General features: G+C 43.0%; 2 protein-coding genes across 2 annotated transcripts; one reads left to right on the top strand and one right to left on the bottom strand.

Moving 5' to 3' along the window:
* Positions 1–17,816, top strand: ankfy1 (ankyrin repeat and FYVE domain containing 1). The gene is made up of 25 exons (XM_074610253.1): positions 1–117; positions 2,387–2,594; positions 2,863–2,981; positions 3,785–3,920; positions 4,072–4,195; positions 5,824–5,973; positions 6,106–6,271; positions 7,384–7,588; positions 7,672–7,740; positions 7,964–8,166; positions 8,256–8,353; positions 8,860–9,061; positions 9,221–9,319; positions 9,458–9,611; positions 9,932–10,100; positions 11,440–11,558; positions 11,814–11,970; positions 12,105–12,305; positions 12,403–12,579; positions 12,691–12,838; positions 13,889–13,979; positions 14,130–14,254; positions 14,982–15,128; positions 15,234–15,324; positions 16,162–17,816. The coding sequence occupies exons 1-25, from the start codon at positions 108–110 to the stop codon at positions 16,292–16,294; spliced, it is 3,501 nt and encodes a 1,166-aa protein (XP_074466354.1). The 5' UTR covers positions 1–107; the 3' UTR covers positions 16,295–17,816.
* On the bottom strand, positions 17,817–20,356 carry cyb5d2 (cytochrome b5 domain containing 2). Its single transcript, XM_074610254.1, has 4 exons — positions 19,974–20,356; positions 19,118–19,258; positions 18,261–18,447; positions 17,817–18,099 (listed from the first exon to the last, which is right to left on the bottom strand). Exons 1-4 carry the CDS (start codon positions 20,236–20,238, stop codon positions 17,925–17,927), a joined length of 768 nt encoding a protein of 255 aa, XP_074466355.1. The 5' UTR covers positions 20,239–20,356; the 3' UTR covers positions 17,817–17,924.
* Between the last annotated feature and the right edge of the window lie 458 nt (positions 20,357–20,814).

The following is a 20,814-nucleotide window of genomic DNA, read 5'->3' on the forward strand; positions in this document are numbered from 1 at the left end:
AGCCGGCTCTTTTAGCCGGTTCGTTCTGGACCGACACATCCCTCTCCGGCTGCTCGTCATATCGCGATAGAGCACATCAGGCCACGGAGCTGAAGGCTGAGAGCAACATGGCGGAAGGTATGAGATTGGTTTTTTAGTGGACTATTTGCTCCACTCCCTGTTATCATCTTGTTGAATTGTTGGCCCCGAATCAACTAGTGTCTCCGCAGTTTAATAAACCTGTTCATTGTCTTGTGGTTGTAAATATGAAGCACTGCGACACTAGTCTCGTCCCTCTGAGCTCTGAGCTCTGTCGTTAGCTCTGCTAGCTGCATCTGTATAGCTAGAACCGGACCAGAGATTGTGGTGGGCTGGACCGCGGTGGAGGATCCATGTTTAGGCAGACTGGTAGAAAAAAACCTGATGTTAACTCACAGCATCTGGAGGTAACATTGGTGTTAACGGTTTAGCTTAATGTCAGCATCATGGGTCGCATTAAACTGTCTACTACAGCTAGCTATGGTTATAATGACACTATCAGTTAACGCCCAGTTATCTGTCGCTGTTTGGTTCAAGAAGACATGAAATGGGGTGTTAATGTGGACCAGGAGGCTACACAGGACAGGATATAGTTTGAGTTGTCACTCCCTGCAAGGTGTTATCTGCAACCACCTGACAGGAGTGCCATGTCCAAGGGCACCACCTATATTTGGCCCTAGACATAAGGGCTGCTGTGTCCCTCCTTAAGGGAAATCTACTTAATCCAGAGATCACACACTCCCCATCTGTTTGTTTATTAAGATCCCAGCAGCAGCTATTCTTTCTGGGGTCCACATAGTTTACATGGAGACAATACAAAGATACACATTCACACTACTCATCATACACTAACATAAACATCTGTAGTGTTGGGGCTGTGTGTATGGAGCTGCTCCACTGCTACTGAGCAGAAGGCATGGTTGTTTGGACAAATGCAAGATGAAAAAGAAAAGATTTGTCCTTATAATTACCCCTGTATTCTGTAGTGGCATAGTTTGACTGTATTCTCATTGTGTTTTGTATTTACAGTGAGTGCCTTGGCTTATTGCTTGCTTTGCAAAGTCTGAAAGAGACTAGATCATGTTCACAAGTCCTGACTAAATAGCATACAAGTTTTTGATTAACTTGCATTGTTTTTTTTAAATGTTTGGGATTTGTTGTGTACATACAGTTGTCTCAGGACTTTCCAAAGCTGCAGACAAAAAGTTGCTGCTACTGAGCAGGAGGCATGTTTGTTTTGACATTAAATGATTGTCTGAGCCTTCACTTCAATGAAAACTGTAGCTACATGAAAAAGAAAAGAGCCATATTTGTCCTTAAAATTGCCCCCTACAATGCCTGTATTCTGTTTTGTGGCATAGTTTGACTGTATTCTCATTGTGTTTTGTATTTACAGTGAGTGCCTTGGCTTATTGCTTGCTTTGCAAAGACTGAAAGAGACTAGATCATGTTCACAAGTCCTGACTAAATGGAGTACATTTCATACAAGTTTTTGTGCATTGTTTTTTAAATGTTTGGGATTTGTTGTATATACAGTTGTCTTAGAACTTTCCAATGCTGCAGGCAAAAAAATTGCTTTGCAAATGCATTAGTGATGCCTGCTAAATCCTGCAAAACGAAGGTAGATTTTATTATAGTATAAGGATTTGTTCAGCGGCTGGTCAGTTGTCCCTAATCTGCCGCTCCTCCATACCGCCCTTCCTGTGTTGAGCTGATCAGGTGGTTTTCAGAAGCACCCCCCTTCTGTTCCTCATGACCGGTAGCTGTGCCAGTAACGGTTTTACGAGGGAGGACAAAGTAACGTGCCATCTCAGCATTCTTTCTTCGCTAGAAATTAACTGGTTTTAAAGGAAGGAAATGAACCTCGGAGTAAAGTCATGGCTGAGGCATAAAATTGTGTTGTAACACAAGGATCTGTAGAAAGCGTGTATCATTAAGAGGAAGAGGGGAAAATTTGTCAAAACAAAAATACGCTCTTTAGAGTCAGCCATAGTATACAGGGAATGCTGAAAGTCTTTTCTCTGCAACAAAGGTGGTATGGGAAAGTGTCTCAAGAAATGGGCCTCATGAAAAGTAATAATGGATCAAGTCACAATTCTTAGACCCTTAATACTGTAGGTGCACAACCAGTCCAAGCACCAGATATTTTTGTTAAAAAAACATGCACATTTGGGAAATAAGACGATTAAAATAAATCACAAACACTAGCTACTGTACTTTGGACCACCCCTTTTACTTTAAGGGGAAAGGTGCTTTCAGAAGGAACTGTTTTAACCTGTGTTCATAAATGCATCTTTCTAACCTACTTTTTGTATCCCTGCGTCTTGTTTTGTCCTCTGTCTGTCTCCTGTACCTTGATGTGGAACAGAGGAGGTGGCCAAGCTGCAGAAGCACCTGGCCCTGCTCAGGCAGGAGTATGTGAAGATGCAGCAGAAGCTGGCCGACACAGAGAGGCGCTGTGCCGTGCTTGCCGCTCAGACTTCTGTCCAGGGCTCCCCCAGCCCAACAGCTGCAGACACCTTCATTAGCCGTCTACTGGAGATCGTAGCCGACCTCTATCAGCAAGAACAGTACAGGTGAGGATCATGGTTGGAATGGATGGGTATGAGTTTTGTTCAGTCGATGCAGTAGATCGGTTTGTCACATAACATCACAAAAACCTGTTACTGTAGGTCATGTTTAAGTGCTTAAGTGCTTTATATCATATTGAGAGATCATTTTCTAGAAGTTCAACTGCAGATATTATTTGTTTCTTTTGTTTGATAGTTCCAGCATTATGGCAGACCTGTAATATTTGTGATATATGTACTTGGTTTCTCAGTGATGAATGTGTTGGTTTTGCAGTGATCTGAAAGTGAAAGTCGCAGGAGAGAATCTCAATGCCCATAAGTTTGTGTTGGCTGCTCGCAGTGATGTCTGGAGTCTGGCCAACATGGCCTCCACCTCTGAACTGGACCTCTCTGGTGAGCAACCCTGGTGTGACTGTCACTGTGTTACAAGAGTAGCTCAAAGAGCCATCCACACCAAGAACAATGACTATTAATTAGGGCCGTCAAAGTTAATGCGATAATAATGCCTTAATTCAAATTTGTTTAAAGGCCACTAATTTCTTTAATGCATTATTGCAACTTGCGATTTTTAGGTTGTAGTATGCTCTGTTTTAAAGCTAGAGTCTGTCGCGAAGGAGGCTAACTAACACTCCAAACTTACGCAAGGAAAGACTGGTATGGTCATTTTCACAGGGGCCCCTTGACCTCTGACCTCAAGATATGTGAATGTAAATGGGTTCTATGGGTACCCACGAGTCTCCCCTTTACAGACATGCCCACTTTATGATAATCACATAATGAAAATTCAGTTATTACCTATTCAGCCCCGTCGGTCAACATGCTTATGGGTTAATAGATGATGACCGAATATTTGTTTTGGAGTTAGCAAACTGTCAAAGTCCAGTATTGGACAGAGTTTTGCTCAGGGTAGATTTTGGCCCTCTTGCCTATCAGTAAAGGTTGAATTCATATAAATGTGAGCAAATGACTGCCTGAGAAATATTTAAGTACCTCTAAACAAATGTTTTTTGTAGAGGGCATTCCAGTTTTCAAAATAAAAGAATAAATGGATTTATTATTAGTCCAAAATGATTAAGTGTTAAGTCCAGTGTCTACAGAGACTGAAAATATAGATGTTTCGTCTGTCAGAATTACAGCAGGTTAGCAATTGATAATTTTGTGTAAATTTCTGACTTGGTGACATGATGGATTTCCAGATTGCAAACCTGAGGTTGCCATGGCGATGTTGCGCTGGGCATACACAGATGAGTTGGAACTGACTGAAGATGACGCCTTTCTTATTGAATTGATGAAGCTGGCCAACCGCTTCCAGCTTCATCTGCTCAGAGAGAGGTCAGCACAAGTCGTATAATTTTGCTTTTAATTTGCAGGCTGCCATTAAACTTAAATAGTTTCGAGTGGCAGCGTTACTGTTGCTTAATATTTTATAGACCTATGTGGCTTAACGACCCATAAACACATTTTTGTTTCTCTGCTGGGACAGGTGTGAAAAAGGCGTGATGTCGTCAGTGAATGTCAGGAACTGCATTCGCTTCTACCAAACAGCTGAGGAGCTAAACGCCACCACCCTGATGAACTACTGTGGGGAGATCATAGCCAGTCACTGGGTGAGTACTTTCAGGCAGCGTTTGTTCACGGCCATCTCGGCAACTTATAGTTAGTTCACACTACACGACTTTAGCCCTGATTTCCGCTCCCCGACAGCTTTTGGAGCTCCCCCAACAAAAGCTCCAGATCAGAGGCAAATCTGCATTGGCTTGCCGCTCGCACATTGGTGTTCTAGCGTCATGTATGAACTGCCCATAGATGCAAGTCAAGAGGCTCACCAATGCTTTGCAGACACATTTCCAGATACTGTATCTAGCATGCTAAATATCTGGACCTGTCGTGGACAACGGCCACGAGCTACAGCCAATGAGAGAGTGAGACACGGGTTGAGAGGAAACCTGGGGGAGGAGGGATGGCCTGTAACAACAGGAACTTACTGTATGTGCTGCATCTGCAACACAGAGCAAACTTTTTGTTGCACCTAGAGGAATAAAAAGTAACGACAACATCAGCAATGTGTCTCGTGCATGGTTTCACGTCATTTACTGTGTATTTCTCGTGTGTTTTCACAACAATCCCCTCATCGGGGATTCCTCCCGGTGAAAGATCTTGTAGTGTGTGACCTCCTGTCGCCGGTCAGTCATGTGTGAAAACCACAACGACTTGAAGACTCCCGATTACAAGACAGCAAGTTGTGTATTGTGAACCGCACTGTGATCTGATGACTTTGGAGAAGTGTTGTAGTGTGAACTAGGCATCATTAGGGGGTGTTCGTGTGCATGCATTGGCATACATTTTTTTTTTTCAGTCGTGTACTGAAAACTGATGTTACCAAACCAGTTTAGCTTGCTATCCGCTATTAGCTGTCTGGATTATGTGATCATCTCCAAACTTTAACAGTTTTCATCAGTCCTAACGCATCAAAAAATCAAGCATGCCACGCCTGAATCACTTTTAACCTGCTGTGTTTCTCTGTGGGTTAACCTCCTCATGTTTACTCCGTCCGACAGATCAGTGTTATGTTGCCTCACCAGTTTGAGGCATCTCAGCATTTACGATACAATAAATCCAGAGAGGCCCCAGCACGGCAGTTGTCAAGGTTATCTTTATGACTGAAATGTAGAAAATGGCTGTTACCTGTCACCAGCTTCTGACACCTCAGTCTCAAGCTCTGATTACTGTTTTTCACAGAAGCAAGGAATAAGCTGAAGAGCCTGTTCACATTATTTTTAGGTTTCTATCTTAAAGGAGCAGTGTGTAGCATTTAGTGGGATCTATTGGCAGGAACAAAATATAATATTAATAAAGTGTTTTCTTTAGTGTATAATCACCTGATAATAAGAATCATTTTGTTTTCGTTACCTTATAATGAAACGTTTATATCTACATAGGGAGCGGGTCTTCTTCGCTGCCATGTTTCTACAGGAGCCTAGAACGAACAAACACTAGCTCTAGATAGGTCCATTCACGTTTTTGCGTCAACAGCTGTAGTTCTCGTTCATGCTTGGCACACGTGAAGTTTCAGTTGGTTGCAATCTGCAACCTCACAGCTAGATGCCGCCAAATCCTACATACTGCACCTTTAAGAAAATGGTAGACACTTGTTGACTTTTTCCATCATGGGCCAGTTCTTAGACCGGTCCTTTGACACTGACACTTTGTTGTTTCATTGCTTGTGTTTGATTAGGATGATCTGAGGAAAGAAGATTTCAGCACCATGAGTGCCCAACTACTGTACAAGATGATCAAGTCTAAAACAGAGTATCCTCTCCACAAAGCCATCAAAGTTGAGCGAGAAGATGTGGTCTTCCTCTATCTCATCGAGATGGACTCGCAGGTCAGTTCCCCACAGATACGCTTTATTAACTGCTCCCTAACGAGTGTTTTTGTTGCGGTGTAACCAGCATGGTAGAATAAAGGTTTCCCTTTATAGGTTTTTGTTTTTGATGTTGTTATCTTTTGTTTCCAGCTACCTGGCAAGCTGAATGAACTGGACAACAACGGTGACCTGGCACTAGACCTGGCACTCGCTGGTAAATTGGAAGGTATTGCCACCACTCTGGTTAACAACAAAGCAGACGTGGACATGGTGGACCAGAGTGGCTGGAGCCTCCTACATAAGGCCATCCAAAGAGGTGTGTGGGAGTCATTATTATTACACTTTTTGATATCCTTGTGTGTCTTTCTTGTAGAAGTGGTGTCCAAAGTAAACCTTTGGCTTAGCTTCCAAGGTGTTCACTTAAAAATATACTTACCATGATGACACACTTAACCCCCTGAGACCCGCGATCCCGACTGACTTTACTGTCTTTCAGAGGCTGTAGCAGGTTCAGTTTTAGAGCTTTAGTGAAGATATCATATGAAACTTGAGAATACATTGGTAACATCCATGTCATGCTAGCTTTTTGGGAAGGAGGCTGAATAACGATCCAAGTTTGCCATTCTCAAAGGGGTCCCATGACCTCTGACCTCAAGATATGTGAATGAAAATGGGTTCTATGGGTACCCACGAGTCTCCCCTTTACAGTCATGCCCACTTTATGATAATCCCATGCAGTTTGGGGCAAAAAATATGCAGTTTTTTTAATACAGTAAAATGCCCAATCGCCGAAAAATGAAATTCTTGACGAAATCTCCAAATGTCAAAATGTTGATACCAAATCACAGCACAGCTTTTTCTATGGTGTTCCTCAAGGTCTTAGTGTCTTAATGTGGTATTTTGGAGGGATTATTATTATTAAAAATGTTTAAATTTAGCACCAAATCTGTGTAACAAATGGTATCAACCCAAAATTGCTTCAACAGCTAATGGAACATAAAAGAGCATGGGAATGGCCATCATTTACTTCTATCATCATGTTCTAAGCCCTTATACATGTTCACAATTTAATTTTAATTAATTAATTTGTGTTTATCTCTGATTTATGACTAGAACAACTTGACACACAGCTGCATCTTAAATTAATCTTCAGGTTCTCAGCTTTCAGATGATGTACACCACCTCTATGTGACATCTACAGTTTTCCTGCCATCTTCCCCTAAAGACCCACTGTACCCCCTAAAAAAGACAAAAACAGGTTTATTGTGGGTCTCAGAGGGTTAATCAAACTATTCAATAAACACTACCCATTTCCAGCCTTTGTCTTGTACAGCCTTGATTACAGTGTGAACACTAGATTTAGAAGTTGACACATGAAAGCAGAAATTCTCTCTTCATGACTGTTAATCTTTCTTCCTCTTTTTCCAGGTGATGAATTTGCTTCCATCTTCCTGATTCGCCACTCGGCTCAGGTGAATGCAGCCACAGTGGGGGCGGTGGAAACCCCGCTCCACCTGGTCTGTTCTTTCAGCCCCAAGAAGCACTCTGCGGAGGTGATGAGCGGCATGGCACGGATCGCAGAGGCTCTGCTTAAGACCGGAGCCAACCCCAACAGTCAGAACAGCAAGGGCAGGTAGGCCACTGGGCTCTTGGTTTATGAGCGTTATTGGATTGCAGTATGACGGTGCTTCAGCTTTGTCTTTTTGTCGTTTTCAGAACTCCGCTGCATGAAGCTGTGGCATCGGGGAACGAGCCAGTGTTCAACCAGCTACTGCAGTGCAAACAGTGAGTTATATTCTGCCTTCAAATGGAATTAATGGTTTGTTTCTGACATGGAAAGTCACACACCGCATCCTAGGTGTTCAATTAGTTGAACTCATGAGACCACTAGCTAATTGACTAAAATGGATATTGTACAATTATTTTTTTATTTCCTTTTGAAAATGTTTTTTCTGCCATGCTGACAAGTTCCTGCGTGTAACCTGGTGTAATCCGTCCATCTCGTTAGGCTTGACCTGGAACTCAAGGACCACGAGGGCAGCACCGCTCTGTGGCTGGCCCTGCAGTATATCACCGTGTCTTCAGACCCCTCAGTAAACCCGTTTGAGGATGACGCACCGGTAGTGAATGGCACCTCGTTTGACGAGAACAGCTTCGCGGCCCAGCTTATCCAGAGAGGAAGCAACCCTGATGCACCCGACACTACCACAGGTGCAGTTTAATAACCTCAATTTACAGTCATTTCTCGAATGGAATGATGCCCTTTAACACACATTTTCATCTTCATCTCCCTTTTGTAGAAAGCTGTCTCATGCAAAGAGCAGCTCGGGCAGGCAATGAGGCAGCTGCACTTTTCCTAGCCACTCATGGAGCAAAGGTCAACCATGTCAACAAAGGGGTGTGTATGAACATTAGACCACTAACGTCATTAAATACTAACGGTGACAATATCAAACATGCAATATAGTTGACAGAAAAGACGAGACTAAAATGTAGTTTTAAAATTAAAAACTACCAAAATCTATCTTTATCTATTTATATTTTCGTCATCTTCCACCTTCCCTTCCCCTCTCTCTGTTACTCTCTCTCTGTCTCAAACACACACACACACACACACACACCGTGCACTGCGGCAGCGCTCACTCTGTCTCTGTCCTTCTTGTCTCAGACCTGTCCTGACAATTGCGCTACTGTAATGCATAAAGTTGACGGTTTGTTGGTCATGTTCTGGTGATTTATTAACGCATATTTTTGCATGTTGGGCGAGCGGATCACTTTTGAGTCTTACTTCATTTTGTGTCTGCAGACCTTTTGTAAAGTAACTTATCCTTAAATCACAATATCTAGATGAAATTCTTATGAGTTACTAATAAAGAGATCGTAAATCCTTGTACCTTCTTTCAGGGTGAGAGCCCGCTTCATACCGCGTGTCGCTGTGGCCTGGCGAGCCTAACAGCAGAACTGCTCCAGCAAGGGGCCAACCCCAACCTGCAGACCCAGAAGGCTCTGCCCGACGACACCGTTAGTGTGGCTATGCAGACCCCTCTCCACATGGCCATTGCTCACAACCACCCAGATGTGGTCTCTGTCATCCTCGAGCAAAAAGGTAAGCATATATACATTTGAATGCCTGTAACTAAATTGCAAACATGACAGGAGCGTTAAGTGATTTCTGCTTTACCTCACTGCACTCACTGTTATTGCTAATGTCCTCGAACATCCTGAAATGGATCCACTTATCTCTCCCTTGATGGCTCTTTTGCAGCCAATGCACTTCATGCCACCAACAACTTCCAGATCATTCCAGACTTCAGTCTCAAAGACTCCATGGACCAGACAGTGCTGGGCTTGGCCCTCTGGACAGGTACACACCACTACACTTCCACAGGGAAGCTGTAATACAGTTGATTCTGCATTATCAAAATAATCTTTGGAGTGCGTAACCTTGTTACAAGACTGCATGGTGATCTGATTTCTAACATGTGCAATCTGTCCCTGTCAGGTATGCACACCATAGCAGCTCAGCTGCTGGGCTCAGGGGCTTCTATCAATGACACTATGTCCAATGGACAAACCCTGCTTCACATGGCCATCCAAAAACAGGACAGCAAGAGTGCCCTCTTCCTTCTGGAGCATCAGGCAGACATCAATGTTAGGTAACGCCTGCCTTATATTGCAGTCGTAAAGTATTTGTGCAGCAGCAACGTCTTGTGCATTTTATGCCTTTTTATTAGTTAGTCAACAGTAGAGGGATGACAGGAAATGAATAAGGAGAAAGATGGAGAATGACATGTGATTAAGGTCCCCGGCCAGACGTGAACTAGGGTGCCCTTATCTTCTGTTATTTGAACCAGATTCAGTGAGACTTCATAAGTAATGCACAGGGGTAACATATAACAATCTAAGATGGGACCCAAAATACATTACGTATTGAGGAAAACATTTATTTATTTATCTATAATTTCTCCACCACCAGGACCCAGGATGGACAAACAGCACTACAGTTGGCCATCAGTAACCAGCTGCCACTGGTGGTAGATGCCATTTGCACAAGAGGAGCTGATATGTCTGTGGTGGATGACAAAGGGGACCCTCCATTGTGGCTGGCTCTGGAGAACGGCCTGGAAGATATTGCATCCACGCTGGTGAGACAAATGCAGACACAGCCACTATAGACATGGGTGCGGCAGTAGCTTAGTCCATGCAGGGACTTGGCTGGTTCAAGTCCCCGCATGGACCAAGTACTGAGTGTGAAGTGGTAGCTGGAGAGATGTCAGTTTGCCTCTTGGGCCTGCCGAGGTGCCCTTGAGCCCCCAACGGCGTCTGTCAGGGGCAGCCCTCGCTCTGACATCTCTCCATCAATGCATGTAGGTCCTGTTTGTGCATGTGTATTTCGGGCTTGTGTGTAATGTGTAAATAACAGAGTGAAAAAATTGGATTTCCCCTCTGGGATTAATAAAGTGCCCTTCTTCTTTCTTCTTTCTTCTTCTGATAGTAGTAGCTTTTTTAGTTAGTTCCTCATTGGTACACTGCCAGATATTAACTGTTGCCGGAAACTGAATCTGAAAAAAGTGAAATGAAACCTTAATGAGCCTCAGGCATTGATGCATGCGGTTGTGTTGTTGGCAGTTTTGTTTCTATGTTACTTATATGCTATTTTATTCAAAACACCTGAAGTGAACAAGGAGTGGTTCCAGATGTTCTGAAGTCAAACAGCTGCACAAAAACTTATACTGACTTGTATTCACACCTGTAGAACATGGTCTGCATTAAAGCCTTGTTACACATCAGACCGGCAATACGTCATCCAGAGTAGGCTCTCGTGACCACGCCCCCTTTTGAGGGAAAACAATCCTGTGTCCCTCATAGACGGTAACAGAGTAAACAGGAGAAGTGAAACATGTCTCAACCGGTAATAGTAATAACACTTTGCCCTAGAGTTGCTGTGTAGTTGGCTGCACCAAAAATAAATCCCCAAACTCTGATCTTCGATTTGTTCCCCTGCTGTGGCCTAAAAAAGATCTAATAGAGGGGCTTTATGGCTCCAAGCTAATAGACCAGACCAGTATGGCGTCATCACCGAGGCTGCGTTCCCTTTTGGGGGAAAGAAACTCGCTGTCACAGGAGAGAAAATGATGAAAAGCTGTTGTGTAGCAGGTTAACAGAGGCTTTCACACTGAGATGAGGTATTGCTAACACTCCTGTTCAGGCAAGATCGCAAAATAATTATTAGACATGTGTATAAAACAAACGTCTGTTTAACAAGAGATGAATGCAAACGAACTTGTCAAAATTACAATCCAAACAAACGTCAAACTGCATTGAAGTCTATGGGATCTTTGGTTTTCTATCCCCCAAAAGGGGGCGAGGCCTTGACTTTTTGCAAAGTACCCGTATGTGCCGGTCTGATGTATAGGCTGAATATATGTTTTCTAGATTTCTAAATGCATTTTGACTGTTTTGAGTCTTGTTTGTTCCCCCTAGGTCCGCCATGGCTGCGATGCCACTTCTTGGAGCACAGGGCCCTCTGGCTGCCAGCAGAACCTCCTGCACAGAGCTGTTGATGAGAACAATGAGGTCTCTGCTTGCTTCCTCATCCGCAGGTCTGCCAATCTCCTTACCACTAGGGTGTTGGGAAACCTAATCCTAGTTGTGAACTGTTAATCTTTTGTCATATGGTCATTCATTTATGTTAAGAAAACATCAGTTTTTTTTTTTACAAAGTTTGCTAATTAAAAAAAAGGTACAGAATTTTTTTTTTAATTTATCTGAAAGTAGCAACCGGTCTGTTTTAAACTTGGTGTTATTGGATGTAGCTAGCTGTTCTAACTTGCTGTCTGCCTCGTGTGTGTGTATAGTGGTTGTGATGTGAACAGCACCAGACAGCCAGGCCCCAACGGGGAAGGAGATGAAGAGGCCCGCGATGGACAAACGCCCCTCCACCTGGCAAGCAGCTGGGGATTGGAAGAGGTGGTGCAGTGCCTTCTAGAGTTTGGAGCCAATGTTAATGCACAGGTGAGTCCTGTCACATCAGCGGAGTCCATTTTGTCTGACATTACTTATGTTTTTACTTTCATACAGCTAATGAAAGATCACTAAGCGAGTTGTTTTTCTAAGCGTTTAATCCGGTGTCTGTCCATTTCTGTCAGGATGCAGAGGGCAGGGCTCCCATCCACGCTGCCATCAGCAGCCAGCACAACGTCATCATACAGCTCCTCATTTCCCATCCAGACATTCGTCTCAACATACGCGACCGTCAAGGAATGACTCCCTTCGCCTGTGCCATGACGCACAAGAACAACAAGGCAGCGGAGGCTATCCTGAAGAGGGAGCCAGGTGCTGCTGAGCAGGTAGCGCTGACATAAATGCACTGCTTTGTCTCACCGTAGCACTTATAAAGGTTACAGTATTAATCTCTCCTGATCTCAAACTTCTCTTTCTGTCCAGGTGGACAACAAAGGACGTAATTTTCTCCACGTGGCCGTGCAAAATTCAGACATCGAAAGTGTCCTGTTCCTCATCAGTGTCCAAGCGAACGTCAACTCCAGGGTTCAGGATGCAGCCAAACTCACCCCTCTCCACCTGGCTGTCCAGGCTGGATCTGAGATCATCGTCCGCAACCTGGTAGAAACCTCAGAACTTCTTGGTCCTCATTTACTATTCATGCCAATTGAAGTGTTATTTACAGAGCGGTGCAGTTGATCTTGTTTTTATTTTGCATTTTTCTGCTTCCAGCTGCTTGCCGGAGCCAAAGTAAACGAGCTGACCAAACACAGGCAGACAGCGTTACATCTGGCTGCCCAGCAGGACCTGGCCACTATTTGTTCTGTGTTGCTGGAGAACGGAGTAGACTTTGCTGCTGAGGATGAGAATGGCAATAATGGTACATTATGCTTCTGTTTCTTTGTAATCTGGGAGGCTTCTATTAAAGGGGCAGTGTGTAACATTTCAGGGGATCTATTAGCATATCTACATAGGGAGCGGGTTCTCTCTCGCGAGTCCGCCATGTAGCTCTGCCATGTTTCTACAGTAGCCCAGAATGGACAAACCAAACACTGACTCAAGAGAGAGCCTTTCACGTTTCTACGTTACCTGAAGGCCACCGTAGTTCTCCATCACGCTTATCAAACTGTCTTTTAAACTGCAGTCTTGGAAGGGGAGGAGTGAGCGGAGGGGTACTCGGTTGGTTGCAATCTGCAACCACACCACTAGATGCCGACAAATCCTACACACTGTATCTTTTAAACAAATGGCACTCAAATTGACAAATCTACTAAACAATAATCAGATGTTTCTGTCTCTCATTCACCAAACTGAACAGTGGATTATCAGTCCTTTACCAACAAATAGGTTGCCTTCCAACAAAACAATATTCAGTATTGAGGAAGTGTACATCTTTGTACGTTTGGGGAAATATATCATCAGGTGACCAGAATAATAGAAATCCCTCTCCCGAACCCAGATAACAGCTTTCATAATTTAGTGCAGTGACTCAACAATGGACTTGTAGTACCTCTGTGTTAAAATTGACCTTGCAAATCTAGTATTAGTGTAGCATGTAGTATAGTATTTTGCACAACTGCCAGAGGAGGATGCTCCTTTCTGTGGATATTGAATTTTAGCTCACACCAAAGGTGTTCATCGTTCAGCTGTATTGATATCCAGATTGTGATTTCACTAGAATGTTCCTCAAGATAAAGGGTTAGGTCAGTTTTATTTACACAAGATGCCAGCATGAGTTACTCAAGGTAGGGAGTTGTCCTAACAGGACCAGTTTTGGGCTTGTCTTTAGATATTGCATTCTTCAAATGCTTTCAGCTGTAAAAAAAATCCAGGTTGAGTTACTCTGTTTTCTGTCCCACCTTCCTAACATACCACAATCCTAGTGAATAACATTTTCTTCTTGTGTCTGTCCTTCTTGTTGTCTCCCCAGCTCTACATCTGGCTGTGATGCAGGGCCGCCTTAACAATGTCAGAACCCTTCTCACAGAGTCCAACATTGATGCTGAGGCCTTCAATCTCAGGTACACTCAGTTTCTCTCACAGTAAACAAGAAGATCAGACTTTTAAGTCATTTCAGAAGTGTTTTCAACATAACAGATAATCTTCTGTTGTACCTTCTGACTAAAATCTCAACTTGCCTGTCTCCTCTCCATCTTATTATGTCTGCTTAGGGGTCAGTCACCAATGCACGTACTAGGCCATTACGGGAAAGAGAACGCCGCCGCCATTTTTGAGTTGTTCCTGGAGTGTATGCCTGAATACCCTCTGGACAAACCAGATAATGAAGGGAACACAGGTACTGATGTTTGCTCAATTATTATTATTATTGTTGTTGTTAAAGGGTAACCTGGGCCCTATTTCCCCATGTTTTTGTGTCTTTTTGATTGTTATTATAAGTGTCTGATATTATGGAAAGAGTCTCGCTCAAGGAGAGTCTCGTTCTGAAAGCTGGCGAGGTGATGTGTTGCCGGAAGACAGCGGTGGAATACTGGAATACCTCCATGGTGGAGTGCCAGCTGGGGAGAGTTTGTTGTGTTGGAGTACAGACAGCGTAGCTCAGTGTTGTCTAAAATATTTTCAAAGTCATGCCTGAATATTTAAATGATTTTGATAATGTGGATGAGGTCTTTGAATTTGAGTATACAGATATTCAGATTTCACAACGAGACTTCTCCTTGAGTGGGACTTGGACATAATAACAAACAGATCTGATCTATTTCTCTGTAGGGTCCTTGTCATCATGTTGTCAGACACTTATAATAACAGTCTGAGCCTGTCAGTGGCAAAAGTGATCCAGCTCACTTGCCCCTGTGGCTCATTTCTCCGCTGCCGGTTATATCGTTATCCCTCAATACTGGACCAGTTTCAGAAATTGTTGTCCCCATTAGTCACTTAGACACAAACACATGGGAAAATAGGGTTGAAAAATACCAAAGTTACCCTTTAATATTATACAAATAGCATACTAATACTAGTGGTCCACTCGTGATAGAATGACTGTGACCTGTGTATTTTTTTTGCAGTTATTCTCCTGGCCTACATGAAAGGAAATGCAAACCTGTGCCGTGCCATTGTTCGGGCTGGGGCTCGACTGGGCGTCAATAATAATCAGGGCATCAACATTTTCAACTACCAAGTTGCAACCAAACAGTTGCTCTTCCGCCTTCTAGGTAAGTTTTCACACTTCATTATCAATCAGGCATTCACGGTACATTAAAATCACGGCCCCACATTAAGTGATGAGCTCTGATACAATGTATTTATGTTTTTTTTAGATATGCTGTCCAAAGAGCCCCCTTGGTGTGATGGGTCCAACTGTTATGAATGTGTTGCCAAATTTGGTGTTACAACACGGAAACATCACTGGTTAGTATAATGGCTTTTTTATATGTGCAATAAATAATCCTTTTTTATTAAAGGTACAGTGTGTAGGATTTGGCGGCATCTAGTGGTGTGGTTGCAGATTGCAACCAATTGAATACCCTTCCGCTCACAAGGTTGATCGCCGTCATGTCCCTTCAGTCTTCCCCCATCCAACACAGTGATATTGCTTATCCAGGCTTCTATACATATTTGATTGAATCCTGTTAGGCTAAGTGTTGTCTGTAAATAACCAACGTGTTATTAGCCAACTAATAGCCATTTACCACACTGACAGTGAATATTCACGTATCGTATGTGCCTCAAATCTCAGTGTGAAAGCCTCGGTTAACCCGCTGCACAACAGCTTTTTGTCACTTTCTCTCCTGTGACAGCAAGTTTCTTTCCCCCAAAAGGGAGCGCAGCCTCGGCGATGACGCCATACTGGTCTGGTCTGTAGCTTGGAGCCATAAAGCCCCTCTATTAGATCTTTTTTAGGACATGGCAGGGGAACAAATCGGAGATCAGCGTTTTTGGATTTGTTGTTGGTGCAACCAACTGTGTAGTTGCAACTCCTCGGCATAGCGTTATTACTGTTACCAGTTTGTTTAAAGTAGAAGTTTGGAGACATGTTTTCAACTTCTTCTGTTTACTCTTTTACCGTCTATGAGGGACACAGGATTGTTTTCCCCCAAACAGGGGCGTGGTCATGAGAGCCTACTCTGGATGACGTATTGCCGGTCTGATGTATAGATCCCCCGAAATGTTTCACACTGTTATTTCACTTATGTTTCCATTTTGTGTCAAACTGAATGATTAATCCTGTGTCTCCTTTGACTCCAGCCGCCACTGTGGGCGCCTGTTGTGCCACAAGTGCTCTATAAAGGAGATCCCCATCATCAAGTTTGACTTGAACAAGCCGGTGAGGGTGTGCGACATCTGCTTCGATGTACTAACTCTGGGTGGGGTATCGTAATGCAGCGGCCTGGATATCTTCCACCCTCTGACACGGGCCGTGCCAGGCCCAACTCGGCACAGTTTCTTCAGGCACACCAGGAGAAGGGACATCGGTAGCAGGACATACTAACAAGAGATTCCCGGACAGTTACGGACCATCACCTTTATACTATTCCAGTCTATGAAAAACTATTAATGTTCTAGAGGGACGTTTCAAATAGAAAGTGAAACATTGTCTTTTTGTTTCTGTTTCGTTCAAAGTATCTTAAAGTGGATATACGCAGCTCTCCAGCTCCGATGATGGCTGGACTCACGTTTGTTAATCAGTTTCCCAAGCCCAATGATGTTTGTAATAATTAGCTCTTATTATCACAAGCAGGACATTTCAAATCAATGATCAAATCAAATCACCGTTGGAGGATTTTTTTCACCATTATAGCCTTTATGCTATGTGACCTGCCCCAAAAAAGACCAAAAACAAATTCAATGCTACAAAATGAATAGCTACATTTCTACAGTACGAGAGCGGAGCCTGCTGTCAGGCACAGAGTAACCGTGTAAAATGCCCCTCCATCACTAAATCTCCAAGGTCTGATCTATCGGCATGTTCTCTGTAGTCTTTCATCTTTCTTTTCATCTAATCTTTCACAAGGAGGATTTAAAGGGAAAGTAACTCGTTTTTTAAACGAGCATCGTTTCCAAATGAGATCTAATCTAATTAGATCCAGTGCGATTCAGAATTATAACGTTGACATTGTATTACTTTACTGTTAGATGTGAAAGATGGCACAACTGGACAAAGGTAAACTGGGGTTGCTTTACTTCACGACTGGTACATAGTCTATCATGTGTAGGCATCAGCCAAATTAAATGGGATGCTTACTTTTTAACACGGCAAGTTGGACAAAATGTGACCTGAGAAAGCCGAATATAAATCTGGTCCCAAAACAAAATCCTCCCAACAGTCCTCCTCCTCAGTTACAGAAATGCCTATTATGCCTATGCATGTCATTTAATTTGTAGCCTTTACATCATAATCATGAGTCATATTTCAAAATCAGTCACCAGATGATTACATTCCATTTTTTATCTACCATGAGGTCCTCGTAGGAAGTTAGTCCCCCACAATGTTGCCTCAAGTCAAGTTGTCGTCTTCAATCTTGACCCATCACATTAAACGCTTCTTGATTTCTCAGCCTAACAGGTGCACTTTATCAAGATCACATGACATTACCGATCATTGGGGGAGAATGTGGCGCAGAGGGACGGCCGAGTTGTGGGGCCTCTTTAAGTATTGTTAAATTGTACAGATAAATGTGTGATATTTTTGACCACTACAACTGTTTTGTACTTAAATGCAGTTTGTGCTTGTCATTGTGACAAACCTAAATCTTGCCTCTGTTAATCTTTTATGCACATTGTTTAATCTTTTATGCACATTATATTGTATCTGTATGCTCAGATATCTAGCCTGTCTCTTCCTGGTGTATCCTTTTAGAGAAAGGGAGGACAACTTTACATAAAGGTCATCAAAAACCAAATGCTTTGTCATTTCTTCCTTTTAATTGTGAATAAGTTAAAAGTCCCTGAGGGTTGTGCTTCTGAAAAGCAGGCCGTGAATAGGTCCATTTCCTGGGCTGGCCCAGAGACTAGAACTCTTTAACAGAGCATGAGTCAGCATCTGGAGGGCAGCAGTCATATATCTGCAGGTTGGGGTCTTCCTCTGCTGCAGACGGGTCTTCAACACAGACACAACGAACACCACTGGAGCCTGGAGAGAAGAGCTTCCGCGGGACACCTGTCCAGCTTCTTTCCACTCCACCACTGGAGGAAAAAAAAAACTAATCAGTAGGCAGTAAATCCTGATGTACACCAATAATGCCCACTAGTGTAAGACATGCTCTATTACAGGTAAGCAGTACATCACAACATTGTATGCCCTGCAGGGTAGTTAATATTTGATTAGGCCAGAACTATTTCCATACCTCTTAGTGGAGCACCAGACTCTTCCTCCCCTGGCAGCGCTCCACTCTGAGTTGCAGGCAGGGAAGTGTACCTTCTCAGCATCAGACTGGGCCTTGATTCGCTGGCCCTCTGCTAGTGATTCTCCTACCAGCAGCAGGGCCGCCGTGGGCTGCCCGGTCTCGCTGTAGAACCGGCCCTTTAACAGACCTGAAATTTAACATGGGAGAATGCTATTGGTTGGTTGGGGTTTTACTGAAGATGATGTGAACCACCTAAGCCAGCCGTTGCTAAAACATCACACATCAGTCATAAATTATTTAAAAAGTACAGCACAAGCCGAAGCTCCCTCAGCTTGTGACAGATGTGGAGAAACAGGAGCTTCACCAGCTCATACTGCATACTCTGGAGTTGTCCAAACATTGTTAATACTGGCTTACTTGCTTCGTGTATCTGACATTTTGGAAGGGACCCGTTCATAGTTATTGATTTCTGGTGTCAAGGCCCCTAATGTAGTACTGTTGAGGAATCAAAAAATGATCTTAGAGCCTGATGAGGAACTGTAACAGAATATTAATTCATTTTTGATCAGCTCTGCCTAGTTTGACCGTTTGATCGGAGTTTGCGAGTGATTGACAGCTGCCTCTGTTGAATGAACAACCAATAGGAATGCTCTCTCTGAAATGACCTGTGATTGGCCAAAGTCTCCCGTTAAAGGCTAGATTTTCTAAGGTCTATGAGGAGGTGCAGAAGTCTAGTTTTCTCTCAGAACACTTCAATTTCAATATGCTGAAAGGTTATTATGGATTTTTTCCCAAATGATGCCAAAAGTATTCTGCCTACTGCAGGTTTAAAAAGTTGGGGCCCAAACATCACATACCTACACTGTTATAGTCCCTCTGATAGAAGGCCAGCCAGTCGTAAAGGGCCATCACCTGCAACGGGGACAGACTGGACACATCATCTGTCTGGCCACTTTCTGTGAAGTCCCCAGTGATGAAGGCCAGTGATGCATCTTTGCCTGAAAATGCAGACACACACATACACAGGTCACATTACAGTATATGGGATTCTAATGCACTACAGCTGTGTATGTGCCATTATTAGACTGGAATTAATGGTTAACCAGTTCCTGGTTTAGGTTTGTTGAAGGTTTGGGGTGTTAATCAGCATCAGACAATGTTTAACTAGTGTCCTTCAATTCAATTCAATATGCTTTATTGGCATGACTGTCAGGTGAACAATATTGCCAAAGCGTCAATTCAATAATAAATAAAAAATAAAAAAAGAACAAAATAAAAACAAAAACATATATATATACATATATACAATTCATTAAGCAAATTACAATATATAGATATTTAAAAAGAAACATGTATGTAAATGGAAGAAAACAATAAAGAAGTAATTCATGTTTGTTGTGTCAATAAAACAAACAAACAAATAAATAACAATTAATAACAATATATTGCAATATCAAAGTGACGGTAGCTTAGCATAATTAAAATACCTCCCATTTATAGTGCTATAATAGTGGCCTTATTGTGGCTATTCAATTAAATAAAATGTGCTTTATTGGCGTGACTGTCAGGTGAACAATATTGCCATAGCGTCAATTCAATAATAAATAAAAATAAAAAAAGAACAAAACAAAAACATATATATATATATACAATCCATTAAGCAAATTACAATATATAGATATTTAAAAAGAAACATGCATGTAAATGGATCACCTGCCATGCAGTGATAAGCACCACCAGGTCCATAGTGCTTGTGTCCCTTCTGTACATCAAAAACCTGCCCCAGTAGGGCCAGATAAAGGCCCTTGCTGCCTTCCTCTCCGTCGTACAGTGATAACTCAAGCCGGTTCAGGAGCCTCACATTGGGCCCTGGATCTGATGGCATCCTAAATGTAACGTTCAAGGACCACTCCTGAGGAATAAACAACACCGCCAGGGCTAAAAACGCCACCAATACATAGCCGAGCATGCTGTCCATGTTGTCCACCTTTTAGCATTTCATCCATTTATATCACATAACATGCCTTCTAATTATAAAATAACATCCCTTCTTATTATAAAATAACATGTACAATGATGACAACACAAGACACTTCCGTGAACTAGGGATGTGTTGTGCACGAACGAGCCGGCTCAAAGAACCGGCTCTTTTTTGAGTGAACGATGGGAGCCGGTTCCCATCCGAGAGTTTTTTTTTTTTTTTTTTAATTAAAGGGACTGTTTGTAAGTTCTTACACGTATAAATCACCCGGGTCGGTTTCCCATGCGCGCTCCCGTGTGGCCGGAGTCTCTGCTGTACTCTGCTCCTCTGCCTGCTTGCCTTCACTCACACACCGCGCGTGTTCTTGCTGTCTCGCTCCACCTCTACACGTTCATGCGCGCACACTACACACTGCAGAACAGTTAGTTTAACTCTGAGAATATCTAGTAAATGTGCAGTGGATGTTTGTGCAGAAATAAATGCTGCAGCTCCTCCAGACCAACAGAGGTTTCCCGTGTCTTGTGAAGTGACGGGGCTCCGCAGCGAGAAACGTTATCGTCTCCGACCAAAACT

Source organism: Sebastes fasciatus, chromosome 16, assembly GCF_043250625.1.
Source record: "Sebastes fasciatus isolate fSebFas1 chromosome 16, fSebFas1.pri, whole genome shotgun sequence".
Taxonomy (NCBI): domain Eukaryota; kingdom Metazoa; phylum Chordata; class Actinopteri; order Perciformes; family Sebastidae; genus Sebastes; species Sebastes fasciatus.

What these genes read in the sequence shown, in the direction of transcription:
- ankfy1 (XM_074610253.1), top strand. An exon ending in GGATGAGAATGGCAATAATG is followed by an intron (nt 12,839 to 13,888) that starts GTACATTATGCT and finishes TTGTCTCCCCAG; the next exon opens with CTCTACATCTGGCTGTGATG. An exon ending in AGATAATGAAGGGAACACAG is followed by an intron (nt 14,255 to 14,981) that starts GTACTGATGTTT and finishes TTTTTTTTGCAG; the next exon opens with TTATTCTCCTGGCCTACATG.
- cyb5d2 (XM_074610254.1), bottom strand. Translation starts at nt 20,238, where the DNA reads ATGGACAGCATGCTCGGCTATGTATTGGTGGCGTTTTTAGCCCTGGCG. An exon ending in GAGGGACTATAACAGTGTAG is followed by an intron (nt 18,448 to 19,117) that starts GTATGTGATGTT and finishes GTTAAATTTCAG; the next exon opens with GTCTGTTAAAGGGCCGGTTC. An exon ending in GTCTGGTGCTCCACTAAGAG is followed by an intron (nt 18,100 to 18,260) that starts GTATGGAAATAG and finishes TTTTTCCTCCAG; the next exon opens with TGGTGGAGTGGAAAGAAGCT.